At 37.6% G+C, this 16,965-nt stretch overlaps 1 protein-coding gene across 2 annotated transcripts; it reads left to right on the plus strand.

Moving 5' to 3' along the window:
- Nucleotides 1-104: 104 nt before the first annotated feature.
- TMEM185A (transmembrane protein 185A) lies at nt 105-16,575 on the plus strand. 2 transcript variants are annotated; one of them, XM_034781718.1, is made up of 7 exons: nt 113-307; nt 4,663-4,839; nt 7,583-7,790; nt 10,274-10,357; nt 12,278-12,454; nt 12,858-12,981; nt 15,093-16,575. In XM_034781718.1, exons 1-7 carry the CDS (start codon nt 270-272, stop codon nt 15,335-15,337), a joined length of 1,053 nt encoding a protein of 350 aa, XP_034637609.1. In that variant the 5' UTR covers nt 113-269; the 3' UTR covers nt 15,338-16,575. The 2 variants fall into 2 exon arrangements, 1 of the variants encoding a protein (XP_034637609.1); XR_004647126.1 differs by lacking the exons at nt 12,858-12,981; nt 15,093-16,575 and having other exon boundaries at nt 105-307; nt 10,274-10,462; nt 12,278-12,405.
- The last annotated feature ends 390 nt before the right edge of the window (nt 16,576-16,965 follow it).

The following is a 16,965-nucleotide window of genomic DNA, read 5'->3' on the forward strand; positions in this document are numbered from 1 at the left end:
GTGGTCATCAGGTGCGGGAGGGGCGGGCCTGTCGTCCTTTCTTCGGGGAAGAGAGGCGAAGTAGGACGGCGGCTTCTCAGCCTTGCTGCGCATGCGCGCTGAAGATATGCGCATGCGCGCTGCGTGTATCGCTCCGGCGATGGCTGTGAGGGGAGGGATGAGTCGGTGAACTCGCTCGTTCGGTGGCGGCGGCACCAGCACCGGGCACCCGCGGCGCTCGCGCCATGCGTCCCGTGTAGAGAGCGGCCGAGGCGGAAGGTCGGGGCGCCATGAACCTGCGCGGGTTGTTCCAGGATTTCAATCCGAGGTGAGTCCGGGCCCTGCGCCGCCGCCGGCCTAGCGGGACCGGCCCGGGGGCTTCCGTTTGGAGTCTGTTGGAAGGGTCCGTATGGCGCTGTCAGGCCACCGTACCCCGGCACGGCCCGGCTGGGGCTCACGGGCCTGGCTTAAATCCGGGCTCTCCGCTCTCTCTTTGCCCCCCCCCCCCCCCCCGGGGGCTGTTCCCATCTCGTCTGAGGTGCCCCTTCCCCTCTGGGAAACGGCCCCGGGGCCCGGGCCCGGCGGGTGGCAGCACAGGCCGGCGGCCCTGCGCGAACCCAGGACCTTTCCCAGACCCGAGCAAGAGCTCTGTGCGGCTCCAGAGCGTGTTACCTCAGCCACCTTGTGTCTCTAATACCTGGGACCCAGACGGGTAGGAGGACAACACGGCATGCAACATAGCGCTGCCTGTTCCGGGCAGCGCCGCGTGCAGTCGCAGGTGCTGCCGGGGTCCGCGTTTCCGAGCCTGGCCTGGTTTCGGGGTGGGTGCGCGAGATCGCTCTGACCGCTTGAAGGCATGTCAGCGAGAGTGCCATGGGAATGGGCGGGCAGGGTGTGCCCGAGAAAACGCAGCCCCTGCCCCAGTTATTCAACCCCTAGCTGTGTGCAGTACAAACCTAGGGAGTTGTGTTCATTGGAGATACTACTGTCCAGAACGCTTAAAGGAAGAAATAGAGGATGCTTGATGTATTCTAGTTAGCAGGCTATGCCAAGGGGCAGCGTGGAGGAGTGTGCAAAGAGGGAAGACCTGGTGGAAAAGAGGGCTTGTGTAAGGGCCCAGTTCTAACCTTCTTCCTATTTGTTGTTTCATTGAGGTACAATATTTTTCACTTTTTATGCTAATCTGTTGTGTAGCATTGTTGTTCACCATTTAAAAAGCTTCCTGTAAGCGCTTAGGGTAGAGATGGGCAATGTACAGCATCTTGCATAAATGGGACATGATAGAGGGCCTTTATGAGCCCTCGCTTTAAAAATAACTAACTATGCTTTTCAGGGATGAATGAAATGGTCCTTTGGTATAAACTTGTAAAGCACTTCAGGTTCTTTTGGAAAGAAAAGTACTGTATAAAAACAAACCAAGCTTGAGACCTGCCCTAGCATTCTGGCATAGTTTCGTAGCAAGGGTTGTAGCATAGGTCTGTGTGGATACAAATTTATGCAAAAACCACGTTTTGCATAACTGAGTTCCACTGCTGGTATAAATGTTTCATGAACACTGTATTCTAGCACTTTTAAGATTCAAACCAGTCCTTCTCAGTTTACTTTTTTTATGCATAATGTCACTCTCTGAAATAATTTTGCTTGTTTTCCATTACAATACTAGTGTTTTAATAACCAAAGTTAAAGATACAGAGCTAATTTTAAAACTTAAAATTCAGTCTGAATTTTACTTTGTTTCAATTTAACCTTTGTACACAAAATACCGTCAAACGACGAGCTTAAGTTCATTACTCCACTAGACACTAAATAATGGACTGAACAGAGATGTTGGATTCATGGCTTATTACAGGGATCTGTGTAACTACCACATTTTACAGGGAGGCTATGACTGCAGAGGTGTAGACGGGTCACTGTATCTTGAATGGTTTCTTCCAGTACATGCTAACTACTTATGCTAAATAATCTGTTCCACCTTGCATTTTGCTCTGATGCTGGGAGTTCCTTTCCCAGACCTGAAGAAGAGCTCTCTTGTGGCTCCAGAGCTTGTCTTTCTCACCACCAGAAGTTGGTCCAATAAAATATATTACTTCACCCACCTTGTCTGTCAATGCACAGGCAGTTTTACTATTTTTTCCCTCTGGTATAAATCAGGGCAGGTATACACTACAGCCAGGATTGAAGCTCTGAGATCAATCCACCGGCGGTCGATTTAGCGGGTCTAGTGAAGACCTTCCAAATCGACAGCAGATCACTCTCCAGTCGACCCCTGTACTCTACTCCGCCCCCCTCCCCCCCCCGACGAGAAGAGTAAGGTAAGTTGACGGGAGCGTTTCTCCCATTGACCCCCCACGGTGTAGACAACGCGGTAACTCAACCTAAGGTACATCAACTCCAGCTACGTTATTCACGTAGCTAGAGTTGCGTAGCACAGGTCGACTTACCGCGGTAGTGTAGACATAGCCTAACCCACTTACTCCTTTTGTTTCTGTGTGTCTTTCTCACAGCAATAGGGGATTTAGATTGTAAGGACAGAAGAAGAGATCAGTAGATCTTCTGGTCTGTCTTCCTATATACACTGGCCATAGAAATTCACCCAGTTACCCCTGTATTGAGCCCAATAATTTCTGTGTGACTAAAGCATGTCTTCTATTAAGACATCCAATCTTGATTTAACGGAAGAGAGACACTTTAAAAAATAGGAATATGTATTTGTAAAACCACAATCTTGTAGGCATAGTACCTGAAACTGCTTTAAAACTCAGTCTTAAAAAATCTTGACTAAGTTTTAGATTGATAGTGTTCTTTTAAATTACAGCCTCTGTCTGATGTGATGCTTTAAGATAGAAAATGAATTTACTGGTCCTCCCCGCCCCGTCTTTAGAATTTTATCACATTTTAAGGGCAGTGTGCTCTGTGTATGCTAGATTGAAAATGTGTTAGCATCACATCTTTAAATCCTAATCTAGATGAGGCCAAAATGGGAGTCCTTTGGAAGAAAAGGCTGTAGTTGCTGTATTCCTGACTCTGGACCTCTGGCTCTGTAGAGTGTGGCAAGGCTGTAGTAGGGAGATCTGTGCAGCTCCATTCACTGCTCTCTGAGGCCAAGAGAATACAAACACGTGTAATTGTTAAAGGAGTTTGGAGAATGAGTAGAATATTTCACATCTGATCTGTGTCTCAGGGTTAACCATTATAAGATGTCTTAAGAGCATGTAGAAAGTTCACAAACAGTTGTAATGTCTGAGGGATGGTGAGGGGGATGAGAGACTCCCAGAGCAGAGAGTTCATGAAGCATTTCCACCAATGGACCTTAACTAATCACAATAACAGTTGTAGCTAACTGCATTTGGTTGTACAAACTGTACACAATAATGAATGTTTCAGGAAATGTACTGATGCAGGGATGCTAAAAGCTGAATCATGTCTGCCATTTCAAAAAGAATGAAGAGAAGAAGATAAATTTTATAAACTTTCAGCGCTGAGACACTTGTGCTGAATAGAGGCTTCTCCAGTTCAAGGACATGCTGATCTTGTGAATGTTCTATTAGGATTTTATGAGAATAAAGGAGAGTGGTTTACTGGTTATATTGTGGGACTAGGGATTGTATTCTTGATTCAGCTGCTGATTTACTGGGTGGCCTTGGGCAAATCACTTAATCTCTTTGTTTCTCACTTTATCATTCTATAAACTATATATAATTATTTCCTGCAGAGAGGTGGTATTGAAGCTTAATTACATGTGTGTAGAGCACTCTAAGATCCTCAGGTGAATGTACTTGATAAGCGCAAATTATTTTTGTCCTGTAGTAACAAATGACTTTTGCATATGTAATTTTATCTAACTTCTGGTGGTATGGTGACAGGTTTCTGTATTTATTGTTGAATGGGTGCATTGTGAGTGGATGAGAAGAGTTTTAGATTATTAACTAGTTTATAAAATGTAGTGGTTTAGGTACTTAAAAACAACTTTTAAGTGAAATTTTCTTTATTGTACATGTATTTTAATCTTTAAAATCATTGAGACAGTAACTTTTGCATATCAAATTATCTTCTAGAAAACGAAAATTTAAATTTTCAATAATAAATTAGGGCAAAACCAAGTCTAAAAATCCTTTTGTAAAATTAGGCATACCTAATTAGGAAACTAAACTCATTTTTATTTTAGTTAATTTTTTTACACTCTAGATTTATTAGAATTAAAAATAACCATAATGAATATATGGATTACAATTATTACTTAATTTGTATTGCAAAATGTACTTACCAGGAACATACGGCTTGTGGAATTTAACCAAGTTGCGTATTTAATAAGACTAATCAGGAGCAGTATTGTAGGAGGGGAAGTATTTTAAAAAAATTCCATTCATATCCTGTACGCTTGTCTTGTAAAAATGCTTTTGATGTGTTCACTTGAAGTAATTATTTTATAAATGAAAAAGGTGGTATATAAGAATGTTTAATCATAAATATAATACTTAGAGCACCTCTTCAGAATTGATTAAATCTACCCAAAGAAATTCAACAGCCATACATTTTCTGTTGTATTAAGTAATGGCCTGATTCAAAATTGCTGTGTACAATGCAGACAAACAAGACACTGTCTGAACTGAGTTTCCTTTGTTTTCTGAAAGTATGTAAAACAATTTGCCATAACTTCTAAGTTGTATTTTTCTTTTTTAATAGCAAATTTCTTATCTATGCCTGTCTGCTGCTGTTCTCTGTTCTGCTCTCTCTCCGTCTGGATGACAAAATTCAGTGGAGCTATTGGGCTGTCTTTGCTCCAATATGGCTATGGAAGCTAATGGTCATTGTTGGTGCTTCGGTGGGAACAGGAGTATGGGCACGAAACCCACAGTATCGGTAAGATTAGGACGCTTTTTTTCAATGAAGAAAGAAATGTTTACCTTTTTCATAGTGAATCAAAATCTTTAAGTATGCTTTTGATAACTATATAAGAAGTTGTATGGAAATCAATAAAACCTGCTTGATGCTGCTTAAAATTAGTGACTGTAACACATACATACATAATACATGGAAACATAGCTTTATGCATGTATGGACTCTTTATCCTTATACTGTACTGACAGTTCATTTAGGAAACATGAGTTAAAACTTCACAGGCTTGTCTGCACAGTGTTTGTACCAATTTTGAGATATTGGTTTTAAAGCTGATGTAATGTGGACAGGGTCATGCAGGTATAAAGGTGCTTATGTTGGTACAGTTTGTTTTTGTATTTGCTAGATTGATGTAAGCATCTTTATACTGGTATAATTATATCCACATTTGGGAGGGGCAGGTTGCATCACGCTAACTAGATCACTTTATAAACCAGCATGCTTAAATTGTTATAAAAACTGTTTAGATCAGCCCTAAATGTGTTTGAACTCCTTGTGTTTAGTCTCCTTGGTGTTACATGTGTAGGCTATGCACATGCGTGAAGAGAATAGAAACATTACTAAATGTTTTTTCAAACTTCAACTGTCAGAGTAAAATTATCCAGATTTACTATTTATTAAAAGATAAATTGGTAGAAACTCAAATATATACGAAGAGGTTCTGATCTTACCAGCGGATATGTTGGAGCCCATTGGCTTTAGTGTGACTCTGAGCAGGTCCTGCTCATCCACAAACTCAGTTTCAGGATGGAGATGTAAGGCACTACATAAGATTCCTATGATCATTCAGCCAATATGCAAATGGAAAAAAAACATTGCTTTAATAAAATTCCCTCCCTGTTACTGATAATACCTTCGATTTTTTTAAAACATATTGAATTGTAAAGGGGACGCTAATTTTTTCAAAACAGATGCTTGCACTGCACTATTAGGGTAATGTAAATAATTCATAATACTTACATAGTCCTTGAAAGACTGTAGGAGAGTATTTAAGTATAAGCAAAAATTATTTTCATTGGGAGTGTTAGACAAATTCTAATACTATAAAAAGCAGCATTTTAAATTGTGGCCCAGGTGATACTTGCAAACTATTTTAGTTGTTTTTCATGAAGACAAACACTCAACAAATAGTTTAATGTCGTATATGTATGTGTATAATATAATCATGGTCCCAGTAACAGAACCAAATGTACAACAAGAAACCTCCGTTTCATTACCTTTAGGCCAGAGTCGCAGCTATCTTTCAGCTTGTCTCGTGTTTTCCAAATTGATTGTCAAGACTTTAAATTCATATAATCAAGAATAAGAGTTCATATAAGAGTCCATATTTATGCATTTGATATCATGTTCGTCTGAATATGCTATAGAGAAAAATAAAACTAAGAACTTTTAAGGTAGTATAGTAGTAACTTGTAGATGTCACTTTCCATAAAAACGTTTATAATAAATAAAAAGCGATTCTGTCATATAACTATGCACATAAAATCCACATTCTTATAGATTATACTATTCAATTTATATCTGCATGTCTGCTTCAAGAAAAAATTGTTTTGACGTATAATTTAATATTTTGTTTTCATGGTGGAAATGTTAACTTAAATAAGTTCAGGAGTTCATAGGATACCCTCTCCTCATTGAGACCAAAAATATAAGCCTTTGGTGTATTACAATAGAACCTCAGAGTTATGAACGCCTCGGGAATGGACGTTGTCCGTAACTCTGTAATGCTCATAACTCTGAGCAAAACATGGTTCTTTCAAAAGTTTACAACTGAACATTGACTTAATACAGCTTTGAAACTTTATCATGCAGAAGAAAAATGCTGCTTTTAATTTAATTTGAAACAAGCACATAAACAGTTTCCTCACCTTGTCAAATCTTTTTTTAAACTTTCCCTTTATTTTTTTTAGTAGTTTATGTTTAACACAGTACTGTACTGTATTTGCTTTTTTTGTTTGTTTTATTTGTTTCTGCTGCTGCCTAATTGCATACTCTGGTTCCAAATAAGGTATGTGCTTGACCAGTCAGTTTGTAACTCTGGTGTTCGTAATTCTGAGTTTCTACTGTATTAGCTCATAATTAGAAGTCACTCTTTCTAGCAGCAGGTGCATCTGAGAAGTAGGAAATGTTCTTAGTTAAAAAATACAATAGGCCTCTTTCTTTCTCTCCTTGCAAACAGAAGGATAGAGCTAGTCAAAAAAATTTCAGATGGAATAATTTTCCATTGGAAAATTATTCCGATTCCACAGAATCTGAACGTTGTCTGGGAATGTGTCTGATCCATCAATAGTTTCAACAGAAACCAGATAGCAGGTTGGCCTGCTGCTGTCCTGCCAATCTGTCCTGCTCCTGTGCTATCCAGGAAGCAAGCTGAAAAATTCCATTTCGGTTTTCTTACAATTGATTTATTTATTTTTTTGAGAATTTTCCTCTTATGAAAAGTGTTTGATTTTTTTTTTAATTTTTTTTTTTATTTTAACTTTTTGCCCCAATTTGGTAAGAAATGTTTGTTTTCTCGAATAGTGCCTGTTATTTATGTAATACCAAATGTGTACATGGCACTTAAGAGATGGTGATTAGTACAAGAAACTTAGAACTGTTATATTCAGAATCTCTTGGGATATTTGCATGATAGGATGCTTCATAATTGACATTGTTTTTTGAATTAAGGCCAATAGATTTTGATTCCTTCTTTACCCCTCTTTAGAGCAGAAGGAGAAACCTGTGTGGAGTTCAAAGCTATGCTAATTGCAGTAGGTATTCACCTGCTACTGCTGATGTTCGAAGTTCTGGTATGTGACAGGATCGAAAGAGGAACCCATTTCTGGCTTCTGGTCTTCATGCCATTGTTCTTTGTATCTCCAGTGTCAGTTGCAGCTTGTGTGTGGGGCTTCCGACATGACAGATCTCTGGAGGTGAGACTTTGTTTTTATAATACTGAGAACTAGGATCGTTGAATCTGAAGAGCAGAATTTATTCCATATTAATTGTTCGTGTGTTACCAAGAAGTGTATCAATCTGTCATATTGTGTAGCTTACCAAAACGGAGAAACCAGAAAATGAAAAATTATCCTCACTTCACTTTTTTCTACTTATCCTTTACTAAGAACATATTAAATTACAACATCCATGTTCTAAACTTGTCATTATTATTGAATCTGTTTTAACAATGAACTACAAAAGTGTTTCTGTATTATGGACATCTCTGAAGTGAATTTAGTGCTGGTAAAAAGTGCCCCTAGACAACATTGTCTGTTGAAATCACTTATTAATTCATAGGACCTTAGACAGTGAAGGCTGAAGAGTCTTTTGAGTGACTGGTGCTGCCTGTAGGAGTAAGAGGTTAGCTTGTTCACACTCTGTACATAACAAGCTCTTTAGCAATATGAGAGCACAGTTCTTAAATTTACTAAGTTTATGGAGAACATTAAGATGTGGCATGCAAGCTAGCACGTCCGTAACAAACTCAGCTTTTTAATTCAATGAATTGCCTGTTTGAGGAAATTATTGCAGCACTGTTTACAGAAGGCGATAACTATTTTTTAATACCATAGGGACCGTACAAAAAGCCCCGTACCTTTTTAGATGGCTTGACTACTTCTATCAACAGAGCATTTTTTAATGTTAGGATATACTGAATTTACCATTTTCTGGAAAGCAGAGAAAGGAAAGTGACTTTCTGGGTAACTGGTGGACTAATATTTAGATCCCTTGAAAACTACCACTTGATTTGCAGGATGGGTGCACAGCTGATAAATATTGGTGGAGAAAAATTGGAATCCACTCACCCCTAAAAGGTCACAGCTATCTTCCAAATAGAATAAGTTATAAAATTCCACTGCCCAATTTACTTTTCCACTACTTTATCTCCTTTATTCTCATGCTATCTTGGTTTGTCTTTCCTTGTCCCTCTCGAGGGTTTTACTTCTTCTGTTCTCCACTCTGTAGCTCAGGCTTTTCGTGTACTGTTAACATCGAGCATGTCCTACTGCACAAATAGTATTCTGTTCATTGAAGTAATGTAACTGAGGCAGTTGTTCAGCTGTCATTTAGTTCAATAGCTGCTTCATTTTAAAGTATTTTCAGTCTGCTTAATCCCACTATGAAACTGATTATGCCTTGACACAGGTGGCCACTACTCGATAAGCCCTTGTGTATGCATGGTGGGCTGGGGAAGTTTTCTGCTATATGTTGGGCTTCAGTGATTTTTAAAATACTATTTATCTAGGGCACATAGAAATGCTTTAAATTTGACTCTGGCATCACCAAACATTCAGCTGAATTTGGCAAGTGGTGCATATTAACCTAATTATAAAAGCTCTGTCACAGAAGTCTGTACTGTAACTTTTCTTCTTGCCCTGTGTCCACTTATTTCTCTACTCGTTTGTGGAGTTCCAGTACATAGTTACTTGAAATCCAGTCTGCAAGACTTTTATTAAAATGTTACCTTTGCGTGGCTAGTGGAGACTTGGTTCTTTGCTTAAAGATACGGAGTGTCACACTTATGTCTCAGAGGTCATAGATTATGCAGAATGCCCACTAAGATAACTGAGCCAGTATGAAGTTGCACATACTGCCTGACCTCTGGAAAATATTTATATCTCAAAATCCCCCTAGATATTGGCATTTAAATTAGAAAATGTATTTAAATTCACTGGCTTCAGTTAGCCATTTTCAAAGAGTAAATTTCTCTCTGATCCCTTAACCAAACTCTTACCTATTTGGGGTGGCCCAGGAACTTTGGGAAATGAAATTCTGCCAAGTCAGATGGTATTTCATTATTTGATCCTTTTGAGCTAATCAGAAAGGTGTCACATTTTCAATATAATTTAGGGTTAGTTTTAAAGTACAACTTTTACTTTTCTGCTGGGGACATGAAGTAGAGGTTAGTGGGACACTTGAAAAGCATAGTGGCTTTCATTTTTTTTTTTTTTTTAATGAAACTAGTACTTAACCTATATTGCTACATAAAGGAAATGTGTCCTTAGTGGAACTAACACATCTTACAATAAACTGATTTTAACTTCTAAAAATTTAATCTACTTTTCACTATTCATACTGTCCTTTTGCATTTTATGCAGGAACATGAAACTAGACTGGTCTCTTAGATTCACACCGTGGATGTCTTGCACTAGCTAAATGCTGCAGTGCAACTACTAAAGGAAATTTTAGTTTAAAAAACAGTAACTAACTTATAATTGAAATAAGGAATGGATGGGTGGATGAAGGAAAATGTGACTAAACATTCATAACATCTAGTGTAAATATAAGTGGTGTTCATTGTTAAAGAACTGTATCATGAGTTGTAAAGTTGTTCTTTCAAACTTTTTGGGTGTCTTGTGTATTACTTTATAGTGCTATGAAGTGATTCTAATGTATTTTTGTATTTTATTTGTAGTTGGAAATTTTGTGTTCTGTCAATATTCTCCAGTTCATATTTATTGCACTCAGACTAGACGAGATCATCAGATGGCCATGGCTTGTACGTAAATTCCATTTACTCTATTTTAAGGTTGTTTCTAAATGTTGAAGTCTTCATGCAAACATTGAATATGGTGGCCTGCTAAGAAAAATGCTTTTAAGTGAAGTAAGTTATTTGCTACCAAATTGCACAATAAAGTGAAGCATGTGATTATAATGTATAATTGGAAGTAACAAATTGTAGCTATTCATTAACTCCATTGACACTTCTAATTAAAAAATTATCAGCGTAAGTGCAGTGTGTGGGTTTTTAACAAGTAAATAATAATGTTAATATGTCCAAAGTAAAAAATGAGAACTATATTTTTGGTATCCAGTGCTGAAAGGCATCAGAGCACCATATTAATCAAGTGTCTTAAACATTTATTGAGCCCCTCAAGGTAAGTATTTACCTATCTTTTTTCAGAAGGATAAACTAAGATAAACTGTGAAGGTAAGTAGTTTACCACTTATAAAGTGTGCATGGATAGAGTATGGATTAGAATTCATGATTTGGGACTTCCTTTCCCTTGCTACTCAGATAAATTGCCTCCCTAAACTACAAAAAAATAGAAATTAAGACTTCTTGGAAAGCATTAACTTATTATAGGCAGCACTGAAGTCTTGTTCTTGTTGAAGTATGTTAGTAGATATAAAGTTTTAGTGCCAAACTTTCAATGGATAGAGGTACTGCTTCAGACACAACTCATGCTATTCCATGGATGTTTCTTGAGCAAAAAAAAAAACCTGAGAAATGGCTTACATAAATGGGTATCTAAGTGCCTGAAATTCATGTTCAGCTTGCATGCATGTTTGCGCACAGACCTAGGTCTCTAGCCACTGAAAACCTGGTTACTATAGTCTGATGTTTAATTTTTATTCTTTTAGGTAGAAAACCTGTTTAAAATGTTATTGCCATGGCATTAACGAGTCCATGATCTCATTTCTGTTGATTTGCCTATCCAGCAATCATTCACTGAATGGCTGTTTTCACTATGGAAACCTGTGGAGATAGAGACTGCTTGTGTCTTTCTGCAGGGGGGAGTGAGACAGTGTACAACACACTCCAGTTAATCTCTGATCAGTTTGTTGAGGAAATTGGATAGGAAAGGAAAACTGCCCTGGAGAACACAAGACAAAGCAGGAGTTAATGGGTGATGAGATAGGGGAATGCTTTTTTATGTAAACAGTATTGCCTGGTAAATAATTGGTTTGTTTAGCCAGTATTCATGCAAACTATTTCAAATCCAGTAACAAGGAAGAGTTAATGTAAAAAGAATGTATTGAGATTTAAAATTCCAAAAAGTGGCTTTCAGAGACAGACTCTATTTTTATATGTGAGTTTTTTGTAAGTAGATGTAAAAAAATAAAGTTGTAACAAATAAAAGATATTACCTCACCCACCTTGTGTCTCTCATATCCTGGGACTGACATGGCTATATCTACATTGCATATAAAAAAGAAAGTTAACAACCTGGTGGTAGATCTCCTCTTGCTTTAGATTCAAGAGTGAATTCAAAAGGAGACAAGAACCCTGTTTAGAAATTTTCAGCTAAGGGACCTACCGTATGTGTATTCTAAACTCTGTTTAAGCACTCTGACCCCATTTATAATGTCTAGCCAAATTTTACTGAAATTGAATTAGTCTGAAGTGGTTTTAAATTGCTTCAGCTAATTGTGTTTAAAGGTCCAGTCTAGACAAAGGTTTAAGAAGCTTATCTAGTAGCCCAACAAAGTTGATATGGTACTTAGCATTGGTCATGGTTCATGAAGCTTTCTTGTTGTAGAGATAATCTTAATTACAAAGCATTATAGATTTACAACAAATTACTTTCAGCTATTTAGGTTTAATATGTTTACTTTTTTATTTTCTAAAAAACAAAACTGATACAGAGTAACTCGTCGCTGGGAGGAAAAATAATGAACTATCTTTCTTTTTCAGGTTGTTTGCGTTCCTCTGTGGATCTTGATGTCCTTCCTGTGTCTGGTAGTACTCTATTACATTGTTTGGTCTGTCCTGTTCTTGCGTTCAATGGACGTTATTGCTGAGCAGAGGAGAACACACATAACAATGGCCATCAGTTGGATGACAATCGTTGTTCCATTACTCACATTTGAAGTAAGCAAAAATGTGATCTTTTGTGTGTGTGATTCTCAATTAAGTTGGATGATCCATTATTTACTACCGAATCTGCTTCCTATATCTGCTTCTTTTGGGGCTTCTGAAAGTGTAGATACTATTCCTTGTTTAGAATAAAATCTTAACTCTTAACATGGATTGGGCTGGGCGGGAGGGGAGAAATTTAAAAATAAAATATAGGAATTTTTGCTACTTCCGTAAAAAGATCATCATTCACACAAGCATTGGAAACTTGTTAAAGTTGAGATCAGTGGGACTTTGCATAGTGGAGGGATATTCTTGTACAAAGTAACTTGCAGGATTGGGGTCCAGCATGTAAATGTCTTAAGATCATGGATGTGTATTATAATCAAACTGACATTTGCTTAACTTTTTTCATTAGATTCTACTAGTGCACAGACTGGATGGACATAATGCGTTCTCATATATACCCATTTTTGTCCCTCTTTGGCTTTCTTTGATAACTTTAATGGCAACAACATTTGGACAGAAAGGAGGAAATCATTGTAAGTATCTAGAAATACGCAGTATTAGATGGAAAAAGCTCACGTTGAATTCAAATATTTAATCCAAGCTTTAGCCTATTTTTTATCGATCCTTTTCAGAAATAACACTTACATGCTATATGTATATCCTCCTCTTCCCCCCCCCTACACACACACAAAAAAGAGAGAGAGATTAGACAAAAGGGTAGGAACGAGTAGTATTTGAGACAATTTTAATGCAAAATTTTCAATTTTGGGTACTGAGGAATTTTGTGTGGGTCTCTTTCAGTAGAGTAGAAAGTATGGCTTACATTTACATCAAAGCAGTCTGTTTTGTTTGGATTTTTTAGTGGACACCCAGCAAACTAAACAGGGATGAACATGGTGTGCTTAGTCAGAAGGAGCTTTGCAGCTTAAAACAGTTTTTCCTTGTGAGTCACATGTTGTGTATGTATCCTCTGTTATTGTTAATCATCTAAAAGCTGGATTTTGACCCCTTGGAACCACAACTTTAAATCCCAAGAGGGTCAACTCAGCCCTCAATCCTTCCACAGTAAATTGAGTTCCATGCTTTTTAGGGTGTAGAGGGTGGGGTTTTTGTTTTTTTTTTTGGTCTTTTTTCCTGATGTGGACTCTGAAGATCCCGTAGCATTTATTGTAAGAGGATGGGCTTGTCCTGGTGTCCTTAGCCAATGTTCAGTTTCTCCTGCTGTGCTGTGTACCAGTTAATTGTGACTTCCACTATAAGGATAGCTTTATTTAATTGTGCAGGGAGCGTATCGGCTATAAAAACCCTTTGGGATCTTTTCAGTTGAAAGAATTAGTATTAACATTTATTACTGTAAACTGGCTTCTCTTGGTTTTTGGTCTCTTTAATCGCAGTGTACACTAAGCCTTTTTTTAACCTATTCTTAAATCATAGGTAGCTTTTTCATATTCAGCTTGTGTTTGAGCCATTCTTGTATTGATTCTGAGAAACTGTCAGTGCTTAAATAATTTTGCACCACCACTAATCATTAAACCCATTTAGCCCTATAATAAAGAATATCTTACCTTCATATTCTCTACTAATATGCATTAAGAGTGCCTTGTGAGGACTTGATCATGAAAATATTAATTTCTTTTCAGCTAGTACATTCTCAATACCTGTAGATGCTTGTTTCATCAAAGCGTCTGCAGCATAGGTTGCTCTCCCAGACCTAGTTAATGTAATTAGACTTCTGTCTGATATATGATTACTTTGAATAGCATCAGACTTCTAACTTTGTATTTCTGCTAGTTATATAACTTTTAACCAATCTCATTTCATTCCTTTTTTTTGACCCTTAATCCTAAATTTGCCATCCCAGACTTGGTAAGGAGAGTGTGGAGCATTGAAGGGCCCAAGTCAGTCTTCACTTGTAGCTGTGCACTGTGGTCACAGCTACTTGTGGGGTAGCTGAGGACAGAATTGGCTCAGTCTCCAGGAAGGCTATAAGCTGTAGATCTAGCATTGGCCTGTATATCTTATTTTATGAATACAAGTTAGGAGATATAACCCCATTCATCCCAAATGGACCCAAAGTGCTTAACAAACAAATGTACTTAATTCCACAACTGAAATGCAGTTACCAAGGTGAAATATGGCAACTGGCCACCAAGCTTAACATCTCTTGAGAAGAATGTCATGGGATCTTTAATGGCAAGTAGTCAGGACGTTGGCTTTGTTTCATGTGAAAGATTTGGCTTTAGCAGGCATAGTACCCTTGTACAGCATGCTGTGGCATTAATTAATGAAGGGCACCATCTACTGAGTCACCAGTACCATTTGCTAGTGTCTCGGTGCTCCCATTATGTTCTTCCCAACCACATGCTGATCTGACGCTGCTTAGCTTGTGAAATCTGATGGTATCTCAATATATGCTGGCTGAGCTGCAGACTGACGTAACCTGAATTTGTATTGCTATTGGAGTATACTATGTATATTACACATTGTAAGTAACTTTCTATAAACAATACTTATCAATATCTATTTATAGAAAAGATCGTGGTCTGAATAATTAAATCAAATAAAATGAGAGAGTACTTAGTTTTAAAGTTAAATTTTCTTCTGGAGTAAAACTGAAACTATTAACAAATATTTATTTGTTCAGGGTGGTTTGGAATTCGCAAAGACTTCTGTCAATTCCTACTTGAACTTTTCCCATTCTTGAGAGAATATGGAAATATTTCCTATGATCTCCATCATGAAGATAATGAAGAACTGGAAGAAACACCTGTTCCAGAACCCCCCAAAATTGCACCAATGTTCCGAAAAAAGACTGGAGTGGTCATTACACAGAGTCCTGGAAAGTATGTTATTCCACCTCCCAAATTAAGCATTGACATGCCAGATTAAGATTAATTTAGAATGTGGACAACTGACAACAAAACTGGAACTGGGAATCAACAGCCAAATGTATTTCATCTCATGCCTTGTTTAATTTCTTTAAGGATAGGTATTTGTCAGTTAGTGGCTTGTAATGCAGATGTTGGAGATTTTAAAATATGATTTCTTTCAGAGCTTTCCATATTTGCTTAAAATCTCATAGTAGCAAATCAAAGTGGGAAGACTAGCTATAGTAAGGTTCACAGGTGGAAACAAACTTTAAAAAAAAAAAAATGTATCTATAAAGTCATTACCAGAGAAATTACTCCAATACACAGATAGGGACATCAATTGTAGTGAACTGGGAATTGAAAACTTCTAATATTCTGTAACATGCCCTCCGGTAACTGAAATTCATATTTTCCTACATCTCATTTAAGCATTCTAAGTATGTGTTCCTAGTGTTATGATGATCTTTTGTCCATGAAGATAGGTGGTTGTCTAATATGTGAACCTTCCTAGTGGATTGGTTATGTGCCTGGCTGTATAGTATTTATACAGACATTTTAGCAATGTAATATATTCTGTTCAAATTCTAGTTCTGTACAGTATAAATATTATGTAAAGGTATTTTTTTAAAAAGCCTGTATGAAATGCATAAACTATTACAGAGGATGTCTTTCGTGTCTTAACTATACACTTGGCCTCTCTTGCTGTATGTACTTTAGGCATGTAGTAGTATGTATTGGCATGTCTTTACCTGTCATTTCCTATTCAGACATGAAAACTGTGTAACTACCGAGGCACAGGAGCATTTCATTCCTCAGGCAAGACTTGAAGGCTTTTGTATTATATAGAATGTATAACAGCTTCCATGATTTGACTTAATGTAAATTATTGTGTAAATAATCACAACCTTTGCACTGACATGGGGGTAAATGTTAACTTTGTGTTGCTTTTCCCAGTTCTATAGTCAAATGTTACTGGTAAGCAACACACTTATTCATCATTAGCCCCTTACTTCAGCTGTTCAATAAACTATTTTCTCCTATATTATGTGCAAAACCTATACCTTGTTTTCAGAGCTCAGAGACTTCCTGGATTTATGACAGCTATTGGTTAGCTGTCATAAATACCAAGACTGTACTGTTGCATCATTACCCAATCTCGTGTAAAACACTGGTCAGTCTAAATTATTAAACCCTTCAAAATGAGTTGTGCCATTTTAAAAATAGTAAATTCTCTATAAAGGCTTATGTTTATTTTGACATTGTCGTGAATGTTTTGGATGACAGGCTTTTTTAACCTTTACTGCGGATACTTGTGGGACAGTGAGATTAATCTGAAATTCATGTTACTATAGCTTCTTCTCCTTGCCCAGGAGATGCTTCTGTTTGCTCTTGCAGCTCAGTGGTAAGTGTTCATTCTGATATCCATCAGTATTGTGTTTCTGAAAAAAATTACTGGGGCAGGAATTATAGGAATGTGGAAATTCCATCTCTTCACCATAGCCACTAGCCACGATTGTACCAGAAGTAGGAAACATGTTCTTTCTGTTGACTGTAATACTAGTGCTAGTGAGGCAAATGCTCCCACCGCCTCTCCATGGGACATAGTGGCCTGTTCCTTTATTCTTCCTTTTTATTTATTTTTTTTTT

The sequence above is a fragment of the Trachemys scripta genome, chromosome 9 (genome assembly GCF_013100865.1).
Source record: "Trachemys scripta elegans isolate TJP31775 chromosome 9, CAS_Tse_1.0, whole genome shotgun sequence".
Lineage (NCBI taxonomy): Eukaryota > Metazoa > Chordata > Testudines > Emydidae > Trachemys > Trachemys scripta.